The sequence below is a fragment of the Kluyveromyces marxianus genome, chromosome 4, assembly GCF_001417885.1.
Source record: "Kluyveromyces marxianus DMKU3-1042 DNA, complete genome, chromosome 4".
In the NCBI taxonomy this organism is placed as follows: domain Eukaryota; kingdom Fungi; phylum Ascomycota; class Saccharomycetes; order Saccharomycetales; family Saccharomycetaceae; genus Kluyveromyces; species Kluyveromyces marxianus.
In genome coordinates, this window is record NC_036028.1 from 493,765 (window position 1) to 506,767 (window position 13,003).

At 40.2% G+C, this 13,003-nt stretch overlaps 4 protein-coding genes across 5 annotated transcripts; 1 reads left to right on the forward strand and 3 right to left on the reverse strand.

Annotated features, from left to right (window-relative positions):
- Nucleotides 1–554: 554 nt before the first annotated feature.
- Nucleotides 555–2,222, forward strand: SHS1 (septin SHS1; the record flags this gene model as incomplete). The annotated part of the gene is made up of 1 exon (XM_022819499.1): nt 555–2,222. One exon carries the CDS (start codon nt 555–557, stop codon nt 2,220–2,222), a length of 1,668 nt encoding a protein of 555 aa, XP_022676058.1.
- A 710-nt stretch (nt 2,223–2,932) lies between these two features.
- WHI3 (RNA-binding protein) lies at nt 2,933–4,981 on the reverse strand (the record flags this gene model as incomplete). The annotated part of the gene is made up of 1 exon (XM_022819500.1): nt 2,933–4,981. One exon carries the CDS (start codon nt 4,979–4,981, stop codon nt 2,933–2,935), a length of 2,049 nt encoding a protein of 682 aa, XP_022676059.1.
- Nucleotides 4,982–8,134: 3,153 nt separating this feature from the next.
- Nucleotides 8,135–8,983, reverse strand: KLMA_40212 (solute carrier family 2; the record flags this gene model as incomplete). The annotated part of the gene is made up of 1 exon (XM_022819501.1): nt 8,135–8,983. The coding sequence occupies one exon, from the start codon at nt 8,981–8,983 to the stop codon at nt 8,135–8,137; it is 849 nt and encodes a 282-aa protein (XP_022676060.1).
- Nucleotides 8,984–9,572: 589 nt separating this feature from the next.
- FMP45 lies at nt 9,573–12,322 on the reverse strand (the record flags this gene model as incomplete). Of its 2 annotated transcripts, XM_022819502.1 has the most annotated exons (2): nt 9,573–11,373; nt 11,511–12,322. In XM_022819502.1, 2 exons carry the CDS (start codon nt 12,320–12,322, stop codon nt 9,573–9,575), a joined length of 2,613 nt encoding a protein of 870 aa, XP_022676061.1. The 2 variants fall into 2 exon arrangements, with proteins under 2 accessions (XP_022676061.1, XP_022676062.1); XM_022819503.1 differs by lacking the exon at nt 9,573–11,373 and having other exon boundaries at nt 11,507–12,322.
- Nucleotides 12,323–13,003: the final 681 nt, after the last annotated feature.

Consider the following 13,003-nt stretch of genomic DNA (forward strand, 5'->3'; position numbering starts at 1 on the left):
TGTAGCCTAGCAAGGCATTAGATTGTACCAGGTGTACATCCAGACCCGGCACCGTGCGTGTTTCGAAGAGCTGTTTTAGAAGCTTCGTATTGGTCACGTGATATAGTATAAACCACCCCTCTCTCTATCTATGTATATATATGTATGCATGTATGTATGTATAATAGAGAAATGTAGCCTTAGCACATAGAACGGGTCATTGCTAGACAGCTACACATGTCCCGACGCGAGTCGTGTGGGGGCTGTATACATACGTACGCCCAGCTTCCCCCAATCCGAGGATTTCCCCTCTGGTTTCTAGGTTCTGTGCCCTTTTCCTTTGTATTCCTACTTGATTCGCGTATATTTTAGATGAAAAGTTTCGAGTATGGTAGAAGAATCAAAGATCTGCTACTTTGAGTAAGTAAAAATAGTAAGTAATTGTTTGAAGAGGAAAAGACAAGAGCTTCAGCTGAGATAGGTCGTTTTGAAGTTTATTCAAGTTCAATCTGGTTGATCAGCAGTATTACTTAGTGTGCGTTTGGGTGGTTTATAAAGGTTAATTTTGTTGCACAATGTCGATTAGTTCTGCATCTCAAGTGCTGTCGCCAAACATGAACTATGTGGGTACGCTTCGTAGAAAGAAGGAGAAGAGAGGTATCACGTTTTCCCTGATGCTAGTGGGTGCATCTGGTACTGGTAAGACAACTTTTGCCAATAATCTTTTGGAGTCTACTGTTTTTCCACACAGATACCAACAAGATGTTCCAGCTAGTACGAACAACGAGAATGTGAAGATAGTTCAGCCTACCAAGGTTGTTACGTTCAATTCGAGCAATGGTATTCCTAGCTATATGTCTCCATTTGATCCTGCTTCGCCATTCTTGGAGCCCGGGATCACTGTGACTTCAACTGCTCTGGAGATCACGACTAAGGCCAATGACGATGGAGACAATTCTGTGCCAGAGAAGATCAACTTCTTCTTGACAGACACCCTAGGGCTGGGTGAGAATCTAAACAATGAGCTATGTTTCGATGAGATTGTTTCGTACTTGGAACAGCAGTTTGATTCTGTGCTTGCGGAAGAAACAAGGATCCGCAGAAACCCGCGTTTTCAAGATACAAGAGTCCATGTCGCGTTATATTTCATTGAACCAACGGGACACGGCTTACGTGAATTGGACGTGGAAACAATGAAGAGACTGTCTCGTTACACAAACGTTCTGCCTATCATTTCTAGGGCGGACTCCTTCAATCCTGAAGAGTTGAAAAGGTTCAAGAAGAACATCATGGAAGATATTGATAGATTTAATGTTCCGATTTACAAATTTGAAGTGGACGAAAACGAAGATGATTTAGAAACCATAGAAGAAAATAGGGCATTGGCTAACATTCAACCATTCTCGATCATATGTGCAGACCAGCGTGATAGTGTCACTGGGAAATACTACCGTCAGTACCCATGGGGTAAAATAGACATCGATAACGAGAATATCTCTGACTTGAAGCTGCTAAAAAGAGTGTTATTTGGTTCTCACTTGCAAGAGTTTAAAGACACAACCCAAAACTTGCTGTATGAAAATTACCGTGCCGAAAAGTTGGCGTCTGTCCCCTCATGGGACATTGAAAATTCTACCGTTTCTGATCAAGGTGCTGCAGAAGACCCAAATACCAGCGCTACTAACAATGGTAACATAATGAACGGTTTGACAAGAAACTCTACAGCGCCTTCTTTGTCTAATTTTGCTTCACTAATAAATACTGGGAAATTCAAGTCACAACAATCTTTGGCAGTTCCCCCACAATCAGATACTCCTGAAACTCCAAAACTAAACAGCGTAGATGAGAAAGATGAAGTCAGTACCCTACCTTCGGTCAACTCCCCAAGATCTATTTCTGCTAAAATTCAAACGTCTCCAGAGAGAACTAAATTACGGAATATTTCCGAGAATGTTCCATATATGTTGCAGCACGAACGTATTTTAGCAAGGAAACAAAAATTGGAGGAACTCGAAGCACAATCAGCTAAAGAACTACAGAAAAGAATCCAAGAGCTTGAAAAGAAGGCAATTGAATTGAAAATGAAGGAAAAACTGTTAAGACAGAATTCATTGACACATTCTCAATCTCAAGAGTCTATTAACTCAAGTGCCACTAGGCAACAATCTGTATCAGGAACTGTAAACATAAAGAAAGAAGAGACATACAATGATTTGGCCTCCATTGTTAGCAAAAGGGATTAATATTTGACTTAAACTATCACATGCTTTTGTCATTTCTATACGCACAATTTTATAAAATTCTGTCGCTAAAACTCATATACTGTAGGGCTATATATCCAAATCCAAATAAGTTAAATTATTTTTTATTTCGTTGTTGATGTATGTACTTGTAATATTCAATCAGTGCCTACAAAACTTCGACTTCATAACGTATGTGAATGGAAAAAAATCAGGAAAATATACGTACTGTTACAAGGTATATATATATATATATGATATAATAATGATAGTTAAGGTATTTTTCACACTACTGAGCAATCGATGAATGACTCCGTCAAGTAATAGTGCTATGATGTAGAGGTTTAGGGTGATTGGCTGGCGTCCTGAACTTGGAATCGCTAGAAATAATAGAAAGAAAACAAAAAAGAAAACAGGAAAATGCAAAATAATGTTCCCAAACCGTTTTACAAAACCAAAACAAAAACAAAACATGTACAGAAGGTACTTTATTCATGAAATAATGAAAATAGGATGTTTTGGACATAAGGAGGGAAATTGAATTTAACCGAATTAAAGGGGTGCGTAGAGATGGGATATTAGGATGATTAAGTTAATAAAAGTTTAGCCAATCGAACAGCATTTATAAGCAGAGTTATATTGAAGTACAACAAATGCAAAGTTCATAAGGACTAGTTTGAAAAGCCTGAATGATGACGAAGTACTATTTCCCTTCATTTGGAAAACGCATTTAGATAAGAATAATTGGCGGTAGAATTTGACGTTAAATCATTAGCGGCATTAGGTATACTGCCATTATTAATGTTGTTATTATTACCTGAAGAACCCGCAATATTACTGCTGCTGCCACTACCATTATTATTGTTGCTGGTAGAGCTGGGGTTCGTGCTGATACCATTAGAGCTTTGAGCATTATTGGGACCAGAAACTGATTGCCCAGAGCCACTGCTGCCACTTCTTCTGCTATTTGGACCACGAACACCTAGAGGATTCTTTGAGAAACTTAGTCTAATTCCACCTTTAGTGTTGTGGGCTCCAACAGGCCTTGGTAATTGACTTCCATAGAGTTCTGCCAAGGCTCTAGTAGCGTGAGCAACGTCTTCAAATTCAACAAAACACATAGGACCGTGCCCACTGTTATTGTTGTTTTTATTTCTGAAAGAAAGTCTTTTGAAACCCTTCTGGCTTCCAAATAATTGTCGTAGCTCTTGTTCAGTAGCATCTGGAGGTAGGTTACCCACATATAGAGTATTACATGGAGGGTTTTGATCAGCTGGATTTGCTGGTGGTGGGACTCTTGCTAACAGAGATAGATCGACTTGCGATATGCCAGGTGTGTTCTGAAGAACACTAGCAACACTTCTTGCAATCGGTTGAGATTGTGAATTGTTGTTGCTGTTGCTGTTGCTGTTGCTGCTGCTATTAATGTTACCGCTATTGTTAGCATTATGAATACCCGAAGATGGATTGTTATTAATGTTTGTTCTGCTACCTGATTTGTGTGGAGTATGCGAGGTGGATGAAGTTGGTGTCACAGGCTTCGATGAAATAGAAGCAGATGATCTGCCGTTAATCTGCTGAGACACAGTCAGTTGAGGGTTTCCATCAGGAGTGGATTGTAAAGCAGGCACGCTAGCATTAGCCTGTTGAGGACCAGCAAAGATAGAACCACTAGTTTTTCTGGCACCGGCCGATTTGGAATTGGACCAGTCAACAATTTGCTGTGGTTGGGATTGCGGTTGAGGTTGCTGCGATGGCTGCTGCTGTTGTTGTTGTGACTGCGCTTGCTGCTGTTGTTGTTGTTGCTGCTGTTGCTGCTGTTGTGATTGAGCTTGTTGTTGTGATTGAGGTTGAGCTTGCTGATTGAAGTTACCAGCCACAATATTGTTCACATTAGCAGTAAGAGATGGGTTTGACCCCCAAATAGTATCATTAATTCCGTCTCCTTCCATTAATAAGAATGATTTGCCAGCATCAATATTCTGGAATGGAGTTTGACTTGTTGCCTGTAACGGAGCCAAAGGTGGGTTTTCGTTACCGAATGGATCCGAGAACGAGAACCTTGAACGTTGACCCAATAAACTAGGTCTCTTCCTACTCGATGATTGAGGTGGAGAGGTCAGTGTTGGAGCAACATTAGATGACACACTCCCCGATGAAGGAAGTTGGAATGAGTTGGTGTTGAGCTGCGGTTGAAGTTGTGGAGAGTTCGTTTGAAAGAACAGTTGTTGGTTCGTCAATTCATCAATAACCTCCACTGAGACCTTGAAGGGATACATGGGGCCAAATATCTGTGACTTGATGTTGAGAATAGATGCATATTGGCATGCCAAATGTTGAGACTCGAATTTTGCCACAATGTAGGGTTGGCTATCTTCACTAGGTACAACGTCGATGGACAATACACCATGAGCCAATGCGAATAGGGCGTGGGCTTCCCTTAAATTTATATCAGAGGGAACGTTACGCAACTTCAACAGATAGATCCCCATCGAGGGAGTTTGAGGTTGGTTACCTGAGTTGATCGAAAGGGTGTTCAACACCGACGATAGATTCAGGGGGGATCCACTATGATCAGAATGATGGCGAGGTATGGCTGCGCCATTTACATGGGTTGGTGACCCGTTGCTTGGGTTTACAGTAGAAAGCTGTTCGGAGCTAGTGCTGAACCCGCGATGCAGTTGATACTTGGTATCCAAAGAAGGATGAATCATCATCGGGTTTGTGTTCATACCGTTGACGTTTGCGTTTGTTATCGACATGATGAATGTGGGGCAGAGTTTTCAGGAAGCGGAGGGACAACACAGGGTTTTTTTTTTGCCTTATGTTGTTCTTGTTCTTGTTTTTATCTTGAACGTAAAGGTTAGTTGGATTGAGATGGTTTGGATTACTGGAAATTATTGCCACTAATCTAATACTCTTTCGTTCTCCTTCTTATTCTTCTCTATAGCTCTCTCGGTCTGTCTATCCTTTATACTATGATATGGCAGATGAGTTCAAAAGCGTGGCTTCCTTGTTTCTTTGTCTGCTTACTATTAAAACGCCACTGTAGGTAACTTAATCTATGGATCACCTGGGAGCTAGTACTCAGTCGAATGGAAAGAAAGTGACGACGCAGACGATGATGATGATATTCACGTTCTATAAAGAGGGATCTTTCCTTTTATCCTTGGAAAAACGCCTACACTTCTTTTTTAGCCTTCTTTCTGTCCTTGACGAAAGTTGGGTTCTTGTAAAATGGCAAGTAGTTCAATGTTATGGGGTCAGACACGTAGTAATGAGCTTGCACGCGTGTCAGTCAAACAAAGAACAAATATGGTTTTCCTTTTTAAAACTTGGGTCCTTTGGAAGAAGTTCGTGTGTAATTCAGTTCAGTCCACTGCACTTCACTTCAATCTAGCTTAGCTTAGCTTCCGGTAAAAAGGCCTATTGTGATAACACTGAATAATAATCCTTCAGGGAAACAAACAGGGAAAAAAAACTCGACTGCTCAACTCAATGGCACAAAGCTTTTACGGATATATCTAAGATTACACCACTGAAATCTGCCTTATTGTTCGGATAGTACCAGCAAATTAAAGGAAATTTTCCAATAGCTTTCACTCCGTTAGCTCTTCAGTTGTTTTTATTCAAAACACAACACAATACAGGAAAAACGCTGTCCTTAATTATTTCTTTCGCCAACTGGTTGTTAGCCTTTTCCAGTGCTAGGTAGCTTCTTTAAGTGGCGTAGTTCCGGCAATTGATGTAGAGAATCGATGGCTCTAACCCTTTGGACTTGTCCTTTTCAACGTGTTGTTTGTGTAAGCAATAGGTTAAAAGTGTATTTCACCAAGTTATTTCTGTTTTTTTCCTTTTTCCTTCTCCTTCCCAGTTTTAGAAAATCTTTTTTTTTACTGTGTACAAATAGTTCTTCTTATTGTTATTGTTATTGTATTTTGAAAGGTTTTTTTTTGTTTTTTTTTTTTTTGTTTTTGTACGTATTTCTGAGTGTGTGTATCTTTGGTTCAGTAATGTGCGTAGTGCAGACCTTGGAGACCTTGCAGTAGAACGGTATCGCAGTTAGATGGGTTAAGAGGAATCCTCGATAATGCGCTTCCGGGTTGTGGTCGGCCTGTGAAACGAGTGGGGCTGCTGCTGCTTCTGCTTGTGCTGCTGCTGTCTGTCTGTCTGTCTGTCTGTCTGTCGTCTTGCTGGGTTAAGCTGGCTAGGCTGGTTTAGCGGGTTAGCTTGGTTGGGTAATGTAGTTTGGTGGGTATGACGACGACTAGGATTTCGATTTGGAATTAGAATTAGATTTTGGCTGATGGGATTTTAGATAGATTTAGATTGACCATGCCTCTGATATGCGAGTAAGAGAGGACCAATTGTGCGATGGTTTTGCGGTATATATTTCCATTCCTGCCACGGTTTCTTGAACGTGGTATGTGTTGGGATGAGAGGAAATAACGTGTCTCTCTTTCTCTCTCTCTGGTAGACAGGACACTATCATTACGGGTAAATTATTACTATTATTATTATTATTTTCCGGCTTGCTGGTTTTAGCACGTTGAGATTCTTGTGACAGCTACGTAGGATTGTTTGTTTGCTTGTTCGCTTTTTGGGATTGCTTGAGTGGACTACTACGGTTCTAAGTGCTTTAGGCAATTCGTTTTTGTACAGAATTTTGATAGGAATGGAAACATGGGGAATGAGGAACAGTAGAACTGTGCGTCTTGTTTTGTAATTGCTCTACGCCTCAGGGGGGAGGATGGACTCTGCCTGGAGCGTTCCTGACGCCTGGTCTTGGCCTTGCCAGACATCCCAACATCAAACCGCAGAAAATGGGACTTCCCATTTTCCTCAGCAAGTACATACACACACACACCTTTGACAAGAAATAGATCTGCGACGCGCAGCGCAATGGTAGAGGGGCAAGAAAAGATGGTAGGCTTATGCATCTAGATGACAGAAAAGGTTTCTGCTTGTTTGCTCGTTTGCCGGGATGCAGATAACTAACTAGCCTCAAGAAGACTATGGTAGTAGTCAGTCAGTCAGTCCCTTGCAGGGCAGAGATGCCGAAAGAGACCCTGGCCGTTTTTACGATTGTGTGGCACACAGTGCTTATCCCGGCCACTTCGCTCATTCATCGGGCTGATCTCAGTGATCTGAACAATAAATAATAGCTTATACCCCGATCAGCAAGTGCACATTGTTTGTGCTTATAGCCTCTGTTGGACCAATCGCTACTACCCGTTTTGTGCAAGCGCACTTTTAACCACCTTCTCTCGGGATGATGCGTTTTTTAACAAGCTGCCCCAACACTACGTCATTTTCTGTGGCTGACTTTAAATTAATCCCTCTCTCTCCCTGCCAGAAAAGCGAAGCACTTTTTTTTCCTTATTCATAAAAAAAAATAAAACTTCTGATGCTCTCGCATAGCGTAGTGTAACCAATAAAAACAAATACGGTTACCCTCTTCATACTCAATCCTATTCGGGTAATCCTCCTCTATTTCTTATTTATCTATTTTTTTTTTGCTTTTCACTGACTTTTAGGGGATTCATTCATTCATTTATCCATTCTTTCCAGCAAGAATACCGTTTCTGTTCGTATGCTGCGATGAGAGACGGAAGACTGAAGGCGAAAGATGTCTTCAGGAGTCCATGTCATGTGACTTCTATCTTGGCGACAGGCGGCGTGATATTAAATTTAATTTAAATTAAATGTCTACCTACATTCCTTGTAGGTATTTATTTTGGCTTGGTATTTGGAATGATTTGTTTGGCTTGTTTGACTTGACATAGAAGGAACGAACGAACGTTCGATGGATGTGTAACAACAAAGCCCAACAATCAATCTGACAAGCTATATAGTAAAATGTAAAAACAGCAAAGAAGATCCTGGGGGTGTGTGTTGAGGGTGTTTTCCTGAGACTATTTGAGTTTCATGGCTAGTTCCCTGATTTCATATACCTCGTTTGGTGGGTATTTGTTGTTATTCTGTAAAGAGTATGCCATGCAACATGATGGTACATTATCCCACCCTCTTGCCGCATTTGGTTTGTCACCGATGATTGTCTCGTTAGACTTCTTTGCGCCATTTTCACAAAAGTTCAGTAGATTGGCTACTTTAAGTCTTAATAGTGTCCTCTCATTTAAACTTAGAGCGGGGAATGCGATCTGGTCTTGTTCTATTTCCAGATCCAAATCCCTTCCAACAATGCGTGGTGACTGGGCTTCTTCGAATGCTTGCATGGGAGAATAAGTAACTTCATATCCATTATCAATACTACTATAGGATGTGAAACTTGACACGCGACTGGGCCTTCGTGACATTGTTGAAACATAACTATCGTTTCTCATGCTTTTACTACTTAGAGTCGCGTGCATAAACGCTCCTTTATTCTGTGTGGTTGTCTCAAACATCGCATTTAATTGCATATCACATACGCTGCTTCTTGGGGATTTTGTCGCCTCCTTGAAGACAAACGGAGATTCCAGTGATGCTTGTGTTGGACTATCATTGTTGAAATGCAACTCTCTCCAAACAATACTATCCTTTCCGCCACTAGTGGTTGCAGTTCCAGATACATTAACCTTTTCTGACAGTGGTTTGCATTCATTCAACTTGGGAGCTCTATTTTTCTCTCTCTTTGGAGAGTTCAGGTGCTTTTTACTTTTAGCCGCCGAAATGTCTTTTTCTTTCTCCTCCCTTGTTTCTGCTCCAGCGCATGATCCTGATTTGCTTAACGATTTTGACTTTGTTAACCGCTTTTTGGCCATTTCTTATTCTACCGTTCTTGTGTTTCTCAGGGAATTATGCTTATATAGAGGGTGAAATCTTTTCCTCCTTTAAATGTGGAGTAGTGTTGAATTATAGAATCCGGTTTTATTACTGCTTTTTATATGAAACATGATTCAAAAGGATCTTTAGCAATTGCAAGAAAAAAAAAAAGTGAAACAGGTAACAACCGGATAAAACACCAACTAGGTGTACTATCTTGGAATTACATATAGAAGTTCAAATCTCCCTGGGATACTTACTGTTTGCTGCTTCGAAGAAAGCTAAAAAACAAGTACACGTCATATATTCTTTTTATGAAGATACATAGAGAGAGCTAGTTGTACTATAAACCAATTAAGTTTCGTTTGCAACACGTATTTCATGAGTGCATATAGGTGAAGATAATCGACAGATTAGTATTTGAAACAATGGGGTTATCGGAAAGTAGCAAGCATCATTCATTAGTCCGTTCTGCGTACTTTGAGGTTGAGGCCCGCATTGTATACCTTAAAGGTTTAATACTCTTGAGCGGGGAAGTAAGTTAATCGATTTGAAGACCGGTTATTCTTTGTGAAAACATTTACAAAATCAACGTAAAGAAGACTTTATCTGATTCTGCATCTTTTGAATGAGATTTTGGTGTTCTTCCTTAGGATCTGTGCCCTCTTGTGGTTGATCTTTTTGTGCTGATCTAGGAACTGCTTCTTGTGAAGAATCATAGTGGTAATCATTCGCAGAAGTTTTGTTTTCATGTGGGGATGACATTTCTGCATCCTGTGGAGCGTCATCGCCAACGGAGACATTTCGAGTGTGTCCTTGAGGACCTGATGAAGTATATTCACGGTGCTCAGTAGTGGAATAAGTAGGTTTGGAAGGATCAACTAAACTTTTAGAGTGTGAAGAGAAAGTACCAGGTATTTCATTATGAGAGCGCATCTGGTCATGAGATTTTTCGGAATCTGCATCCGCAATTGATTTATCTGTCAGAGAGCCCTTTTCGACTTTTGATGGTACATTGCTATAGTCATCTGGACTTGTCCCATCTTTCTGTGAGGTAATTTCGGTATTGGATGGTTGATGATGTTTTCCTAGACCAACAGCACCCATAACTGAATCCAAAAAGTTCGATTCTTTATGCTGCAGCGGTTTTTCAGATGGTGAGCTGTCATTTTTACTAGGATCTAGTGTATTTTCATCCTTTGGCTCCTCCTTTGGCTCCTCCTTTGGCTCCTCCTTTGGTTCCTCCATTGGTTCCTCCATTGGTTCCTCCTCTGGCTCCTTTGGCTCGAATACTGGCTCAACTATTGGTGCATCATTTTCCTCACCCCTATGAAGACCTGCATCGTCTTTATTATCATCACTTGGGACTGCAAACACTTTTGGATCGAACTGTTTGGGATCAACATATTGCGATGTATTTTGTGAAGGATGAGGATTCTCCCGTTTTTCTTCACTTGAAAGAGCGGGTGTTGCATTAACAGCAGCAAACTTTTTAGGTTCAAGGGTGCTTTGTTTGGATTTACCTTGCCCAGCTGAGATATCATCGTCTTTTACCTTCAAAGGTTCAGTTACTGTTTCTCTCGGATCTTTATTTAAAGGCTCAGAATTGTTGTGCAAGTTCTCTGTCGCAGATCCTTTTAGTGGTGGTTTGGTTGGATCGCTAGGAGAGGCAGGATTTTGTGAACTATCTGGATGGTCCTTATTGTTGGCATCTGGGGCACTCTCGGGATTCTTTTTCGATTGAATACCAGCAGTTTCACCTCCCAATGGAACGTCCGGCTTGGTCTGTTTAGACTTTTCAGGAACTTGGTTTTTAGGTGAATCATGTTTAGGACCATTCCCGCCATGTTTTTTTGCCTTGGACTTCTCGTCATCAGATTTACCAAGACCTAAGGTAGCTAATATAGCCTGTTTATTGAAAGAACTCTTTCTTCTGTGACCTGGTTGAGCAGTTGTTGGAGTGTCAGTCTTTTGAAGGGGTTCTTTTTTCTTATTGTGACCAAAAGGTGTAGAGTTGGGAGCTGGAGCTCTGCTATTACTATCGCGGCTTAAAGTTGGATCTCCAATATTTCTTGTTGTAGAGAAGCTCTTAGTATCTGAGTTTTTATCCGGTGCTGTCGAGGTTCCAACTTGAGGGTTTGGGTTATGAGGATGACTCTTTCCTAGGTTATGGTCATTACTGTCCTCCTTAGCAGGAGTATCAGGATGGGATTTGTCATTATCATCAGTCAGTGCATGTCCATGGTGGTTGTGGTTATGATGTTGACTATGGTCATGAGGCTGCTCCCCATGAGCATGATTTTGTTCAGTAGAATGATTTTCAGGATTCTTCCCACTCTCACTTCCTTCGTCATTACCTTTGACCTTATTCACTATATTGTTGTAAACTCTAACAAGATTAGATTAAATTAGATGCGTTAGTATTGGCTATTGGTACAAATGATGTTTATGGATAAACTCTCCATTGTGATCTGGATATGGTACGTTTTATTTTTATTTTGACTTAAGACTATTGACTAGTATTACACTGTAACAACGGTGTTAGCCTTCTTCTTAGTACGAGGTTTCCACCATTTCCTCTTTTCTGAATAAGGCTCTCTAACACCACTATCATATGTGCCCTTTTCCACATTATAACTATCGTCACGAGAGCTATTGCCTTCATATTGATACTCTTTTCTTTGCCTAGTCTTTTGAATCCCAAAGAATGTACTCAAAATTAGAGACCACAATGAACTTAATAAAAGTAAGAACACAGAAGTCCATAAAAATGCGAACATTTTCTTGTTCATCTTTGCATGTCTTCCTGCATCATGGAAGGCATTACGGCCCTTCACATAGCAAGCCGTATACAAACAAGCGGCAACTGTAATGAAGAAAAGAGCAGCCCACACTGACAAGGTAGATAAGACAGTAGCAATACCAACTCTGAAAATAGAAAGTAACACTGGAAGTAATGCAATAATTAAGAAAAATAACCCAATTAACAACATTGCCCAACCAACACGACTTAAATAATAGTACGTATTCCGATGTTTCCTGAACTGTTTAGGAAGGTTTGGACTATTCCCAAAGTTGTCTTTAGGCGAAAAGGGCATATCTGCCTTTTTTCCCGAACAAGAACCAACTTTATCATTTTCGTAAGCACACCATTTGTAATTATACCATCTTGTGGTGCTTGGAGCCCCACTGAATCCCCTAGTGTCTGCTTCGAACCAATAAAAGTGTCTCATTACACCCGTCGTTTTCGACCCCGATAAAATAACAAAAAACGTTAACAACCCAGAACCCAATAGGAAGAGAAACGATAAAGAAGAAACTAACCCTTTGAACTTCATTGTATTATTTGTATTATTTTGTTCGTATATTTGTTTGATTTGTTTGATTATTCAGCCTCTGTTACTACTATGACACAAAGCTAAGAAGATAGCCATTAGCAACGTAAATAAGAAGAATGTCTCTCGAATAATAGTCCTTTATATAATAAAAACCCTTTATTTATTTAGCGTTTTAGAGGATTATTAGTTAGAAGCAAAAACTCTTGAGTAAGGTAACAATTTAAAAGAAGATGAATCCAGAAACTCAAATCCTTACTCTCTTCCCAAAGCAATTTGAAAGCAAGAAATTAGAAGTCAACTAACTTACTACTGGAAATTGACAAAAAAGAAGCTGAGAAATGCTGTCCACATGACAGCATTTTGTTGGGTTGGAATTTCAAACGGGTCTCTCTACCATTGTTCAGGATATTGCTTCTCCAGGTTTCCTGTGCCTACGTTTAATTTCACAACTTACCATTAATTAAATTACTTCTTTGTTTTTGCTGCTGCTTCATGTAACGACAAAAAGATTATGTAATCGTTTTGATTTTGATAATAGCAAAATATGCATGGAAGGAGTAGTACACTACCCCAATCGTGCTGATTTTGATGCTTGATGTGACACTATACGGAATATTTCTGTGAGAAACTCTCTGTTATTAGGTGGAAAAAATGCAGTTAAGCTACTAGTACATTTCCGCA